Source organism: Melanotaenia boesemani, chromosome 4 (assembly GCF_017639745.1).
Source record: "Melanotaenia boesemani isolate fMelBoe1 chromosome 4, fMelBoe1.pri, whole genome shotgun sequence".
NCBI lineage: Eukaryota > Metazoa > Chordata > Actinopteri > Atheriniformes > Melanotaeniidae > Melanotaenia > Melanotaenia boesemani.
This window is the reverse complement of record NC_055685.1, coordinates 6,565,049-6,571,048: the sequence shown is the minus strand read 5'-3', so window position 1 is coordinate 6,571,048 and position 6,000 is coordinate 6,565,049. Positions and strand designations below refer to the sequence as shown.

The following is a 6,000-nucleotide window of genomic DNA, read 5'->3' as shown; positions in this document are numbered from 1 at the left end:
ACCGCTGGGAAATATCAACCCAAGTCTAAGCACTGTGACAAGTAAGTTACCTGTAGTGCAGCCATCGCTGCACCTGAGGCCACTGGATCCACTCACATGAAAACACCTTTATGTCTGGAAGAAATTTGTTCATGCTGCACCATGACGCCAGTCCATCTCATTCCTGTAGGCCGACTCGAAATGCTCCTTTTATACCCAGTCATGTTACTGACCTGTTGCCAGTTAACCTGATTAGTTGTCAGCTCATATTTTTCATCACATGGTAAAATGTTTGCTTCATCCTCTGATATGTTAGTTATCTGGAAATAAATCCTGCTTTTTAATTATATTTTGTATAGCTGAGGTTATACATGTGCCATCAGTTTCCCAGTCTGTGTCCAGCCCCCCCATTCAACTTTCTCTAGATCCGCCCCTGTATGTCAGACAGATTGTCCCCCCAACCCCACCCGGATCCCATGTTGCAGCCTGTCCAGGAGCTAGAACCGGCCCTGGACAAAGACAAGGATGAGAGAGAGAGAGAGAGAGAGAGAGAGAGAGAGAGAGAGCGAGAAAGGGAGGGAGAGAGAGAGAGAGCGAGAGGGAGGGAGAGGCATCAGGGCAGCGCAGACTCTGGGGAGGTTTTTAAATCCTCTCCTTTTGACTGTGGGACCATCAGACTCGAGGACTTCCTCTAAACATGCACCTACTGGGAATATGTCTGTTACTGGTTTTTCTGTTCTACTCCAACCTCGCCAGCGACGTCAGCCTCCGCGACTATGATGAAAACCACGAGCACGAGCAGATGGACGAGCCGGTAAGTTTAGGAAGAAAGTGCAGAACTTGTTTCTGTGTTTGCAGCGTCCAGCGGGTTCAGGTCGGTAGTCTCAAGTAATCCCGGTTCAGTTCTACGGGTTTTAGCTGATCTCCGTGGTTACAGTCAGCTGAGGTCTGGAAACACGCGGGTTCTTTAGGTTGTTTCAGATTGCTTCCTTTGGTTGAATGTGAAAGTATTTCTAATTATCTCTCAAATCTTTTTGGCTAAATAGTGGCGGACTTAAGCGAACTGGATCTGGAGGGAACTGATCCCACCACTAAGCACCGTGGAACACTTATCAGTTTGGTTCTTCTGAGGATTATTGGGCTAAAGAAAATCAAAGATGGTTGTTAATAATTTGTTGATGATTAACAGAGAGGGTCGGTGTGGGGACGAGCCACTAATGGCCCCATCAGTATGAACTAAACGGAATATTTTATGTAGAGAAGATCTTGTAGTTTGATTTTAAGTCTCAGTTTGATGTCAGAAGCGTGTCTCATTACATTTTCAGCGAAAAGCAGGACAGTTTGAGATAAGTGGACATGTCCTGGAGCGGACAGGCAGGTCTCATAGCTGCACGAGACAGCTCGGTGAGTGCGAGCTCCAGCTGCAGCCTCCAGCTTCCAGATTCACTCAGTCCCATCCGCTACTGGACGGACTGGACCCCAACAATAGGAAGAAAGAGAGGGAGCGTTTCGGGGGGCAATTCAAAGATGCGCTAAGGATTTTATACCTATTCCACGTAGTATTAGACTGTGGAGCCCGGACCTTCTAGTTTAATATCCAGGTCCGTGTTAACACAGCGGGGTGTTCCATCTAATGCATGATGATGTATAAAGTGGTCACACACATATATATATATATATATACATACATACACACAAATATATTAATATATATATATATATATATACCTCACGTCACGTTTGGGATGATTTTATTTTGTTCTGGTCAGACTCAGCTGGAAAATATCTCAGAGGCAGAAGACCGAAAAACGTCTGAGAAGCACTGCTGTAGAGCATTAATGATTAGATATAATCATTAAGACTTTATTTATGGTAAAGTTGTGGCAGCTGTCATTGTAAAAGAAGTTTATCACCAGAATTGACATTTAAACTTTGAAGTACAACTCCAGGGCGACTCACACAGTTATCAGGGCAGCTTTAATACTTTCAGTTTTATCCCACATAGAAAATGTTTCCCATACTTCAGACTTTAGACAGACTTTACTTTAATTTTTTTATGCAGCAGGTGTGAACAGAAGGACATGGCTTCAGTTTACAGCATACAGTCATGAGGGAGCACGGGTACATCGTGCAGGTGATAAGCTGCAGGGATCTGTTAGATATCACTATTTCAGCACAACCTCACCATCGTCTGATCATTTTTTCACTTTAACCTACTTTACTGGGCCCAAAATACACAAAAAATATTCAAATGATAATCATAAAAAGTTCTTATTACAATAAGAATTTTCAGACACACTGTTTCTGTTTAGTAAAATGACAAAAAATAAAAACAAACACATCACGTCCATCGCAGTTGAACAGCAGAATCAATATGTTTTCTTATTAACATCAACATGGCTGGTTTTATTGTTCATCACCAGCGAATGTTCTCCCCGATCTTCAGTAGTTTAAATAATTGCATGTTTCTTTAAAGCAAAGGACTGGACACCACGTCATGCAGGTGTCAGGTCATCATTTCAGCAGCGGAAAGACTCATGAGGAGAATCACTCCATTACCCACCACAAGTCAGAGGTGTTCAGCTTTCAAGTGACATTTACAGAAAAATGTAATAAACAAAACCTACCAACAGTGTTAAGTAAACCACATCATTTACAACTAATCATGTGTTAGGTGTGGTCCGGGTCTCATGAGGTCCAAATTTGGAGAGGATAATGAAGAGTAAATTTCTCTTACTCCCTGGAATAATGGGTAGGTTTAAATAAGCTCATGCTTCTTCCTAATCCTTTTCCAATGTGTTGGTTAGCAATGTTCCATGAAACATGTAAACTTTCCTTTATTCAAGAGGACAAGCTGTCATTGAAGCAGAAGGTGTCGTGCACCTGCTTCCATCTGCTGCAGTTAGCTGTGGCCCTGCTCATCTGGCCTTTGTACACTGTTTAAACCAGGAACAGAGCCATTTGTGCTGCTGTTGAGTCACCTCAACACCCTTTCCACATTCAATAGACTGTTCATGCTTCTGATCCTTTTCTGTTTTATTTTGTTGCAATTATAAACATGGAACAGTTCATCCAGAAGTTTAGAGAAAGTCTGATAAAGTCCACCTGTAAAGGTTATATTGGGTTTTAGGTTGATTCTGACATCATGGAAAAAGCAGAGTCCCTCTAACTTCATGTGAGTGGCGAGCAGCCAGTGAGCTCTCCAACCGCGGACCAGATTTCTACCAGTTGCTGCAGAAGCTTCTCCTCGTTCCTCCTCGGAAGGTCTTAGGGAAACTCTCATGTTTTGGTTGTGCTGATCCCCCACTTGGACAGAAGATGGAGAGGAGGACAGATACAAGCTGATAAACAACTAGTCATACATTATAAGAAGTAGTAAAAACTCCATTAGGAGCCGTTAAGGCTGTTAACATGGACAACATGACAGAATTGGGCCTGGGAGGGATTTTTCTTTTTGAAAAGTTTATTTGATTTTGGGATTTAACCTTAACAGAGGGTCAAAAATACACAGAAAATACTAAAACTCTCTTCCCAACTATTCTTATTAAAGCAAACATAATAATTAGGATGAATAGAAATCTTTATTTAAAGAGGGTTTAAATTTGGCTTTCACTGTCTCAGCCCTGCACGCTGTCGTACATCTGACTTTCTCCTACTGTACATCCTGCAGATCTTCTTCCATCTCTTCACTGCTGTGGTCTCCCACCACCTCCTCCTGTTCTCATCATCTCGCCTTGTGTTATCTCTTCTTTCTCTCCATCTCCTCCATCAATCTGGCTCATTATTTTAGTCTGATTCTCTGATTCTCTTACCTCACCTTACTCTGGTGAGGAAAAACCAGAGATGCTGCCTTTCCTCCTTTTTCTACCTTTTGAAGAAACTTTACAGTGTTGTCATGAGTCATATTAGCCTTTCTACCTTGGACAAACCTAACGCCAGACCTACTGTAACATTAGGCTGCATGCGCAGGGAGCAAAATAACGCTCTTTTTAGTCGACTCAAATCTGCTTCACAGCTATGAGCAGCTAGTAGAACTGAGCTGTAGTTTTTCAGTGCTACTGCTTTCCTTCTGTTCTTGCAGCTCCCTCCTCGCTTCCCTCCTCTCAGTTTCAAAACCAAGCTGTCGAGTTACCTCATGCTGCATTCAGTGTAGTCGGACATCAGACAGTCACGCTGTGTAAATGTCAAATTTGCCATAACTATTATTCCTTGAATTTGACACTGCCAACTGAGGAGGCAGCAGAGGTGGCAAGACTTTGATTTAGAGTGGCAGTTGCCAGTCTGTGTCACCCCATGAGATCAGACCATTGTGTAAATGTACAGCCCTGCACAAAGCTCAGATCATCTCCACCCGCTTCCAAGAACATGACAATGAGTTCACTGGACTCCAATGGCCTCCACAGCCACCAAATCACAGTCCAGTAGACCTGACCTGCAGCAATGACCTTCAGCTCTGACCTGCAGATCTACCTTTACCCTTTAGCTTTACCCTTCAGCTGAAGGGTAAAGCTAATCATTTACTGGTCTGTCCACAGTCTAACCCTCATCTGTGGTCAGGAGATTTGGTTTGAAACTGAAAAGAAGAGATTGTGGACACAAGTGACTGAAATGAGCTTCATTCATAGTGACAGGACCCAGTGGGGCTGGGAGAACAGCAGCTTGAATTGGTCTATCTACACCTCCACTAACCGGTCAGGTCTACAGATCAGAGCTGCATGTAAGTCTGCAGATCAGGGCTGGCGGTAAGGTCTGCAGGTCAGGTTACATATTTTTTACATATAAATGTACATATTTTACTGGTCAGTGACTGGTATATGACAAGTTTAACTGGTCAGGAACTGGAATATGATGTTTTTAACCGGTCATCGGCTAATATATGAAGTGTATCACTGGCCACTCGCTGAAATATCACATGTTTTACTGCTCAGCAGCTGGAATGTGACATGTGTTACTGGTCAGCAACTGAATGACTTTTTTTCACTGGTCAGGATCTGGGATATCTGGGATGTTTAACTGACTGACGGCTGGAATATAACTCTTTTAACTGGTCAGCTGCTAGAATATGACACATTTAACTGGTTAGTGGCTAGAATATGACTTGTTTCACTGGTCATCCGCTGAAGTATGATGTGTTTAGCTGCTTAGCAGCTGGAATATCACACATTTAACTGGGCAGCAGATGGAATGTGACTTGTTTACCTGTCCAGCAACTGGAAAATGACGCGTTTTACTGGGCAGCAATTGGAATATGAGATATTTTACTGGTCAGCAACTGGAATTTGACATGTTTAACTGGTGAACAGTTAGAATATGACATGATCAACTGGTCAGAAACTGGGATATGACACGTTTAACTGGGCGGCAGCTAGAATATGACTTGTTTAACTTTTCAGTAGCAGGAATATGACACGTTTTACTGGGCAGCAATTGGAATATGACATGTTTAACTTGTCAACAGCTGAAATAACATGTTTAACTGTTCAGTGTCTGGAATATGACATGTTTGAGTGGTTAGCAGCTGGAATATGACTCGTTTAACTGGTCCGCCTCACCATCATGAGATGTCTAACTGGTCAACAGCAGGAATATGACATATTTATCTGGTCAGCAACTGCAAAATGACACGTTTAACTGGTCAGTAGCTGGAATATGAAACGAACAACTGGTCAGCAACTGGATTACGACACATTTAAATGTTCAGCAACTGGAATATGACATGTTTAACTGGTCAGCAGCTACTGGAATATGACATATTTAACTGGTCAGCAACTGGGATATGACACGATCAACTGGTCAGCAATTGGAATATGACACATTTAAATGGGTCGCTGGAATTAACATGTTTAACTGGTCAGCAGCTGGAATATGACATCTTTCACTGGGCAACAACTGGAATATGATGTGTTTAATTGGTCAGCAACTATATCATTATATATATATATATATATAACTATAACTATATATATATTATATATTATGTCACGTTTTACTGGTCAGCAGTTGGAATATGACATGTTTAAC

At 42.2% G+C, this 6,000-nt stretch overlaps 1 protein-coding gene across 3 annotated transcripts in view; it reads left to right on the top strand.

Moving 5' to 3' along the window:
- The first annotated feature begins 606 nt into the window (after positions 1 to 606).
- Positions 607 to 6,000, top strand: part of vegfc (vascular endothelial growth factor c) — a 77,782-nt gene continuing 72,388 nt past the window's right edge. Inside the window, exon 1 of one of the 3 annotated variants that reach the window (XM_041983251.1) lies at positions 607 to 793. In XM_041983251.1, coding sequence (XP_041839185.1) covers positions 677 to 793 — 117 coding nt within the window. In that variant the 5' untranslated portion in view covers positions 607 to 676. Of the gene's footprint in view, positions 794 to 4,569; positions 4,697 to 6,000 lie in introns of those variants that run through there. The other 2 variants (XM_041983254.1, XM_041983253.1) reach the window with 2 other exon arrangements.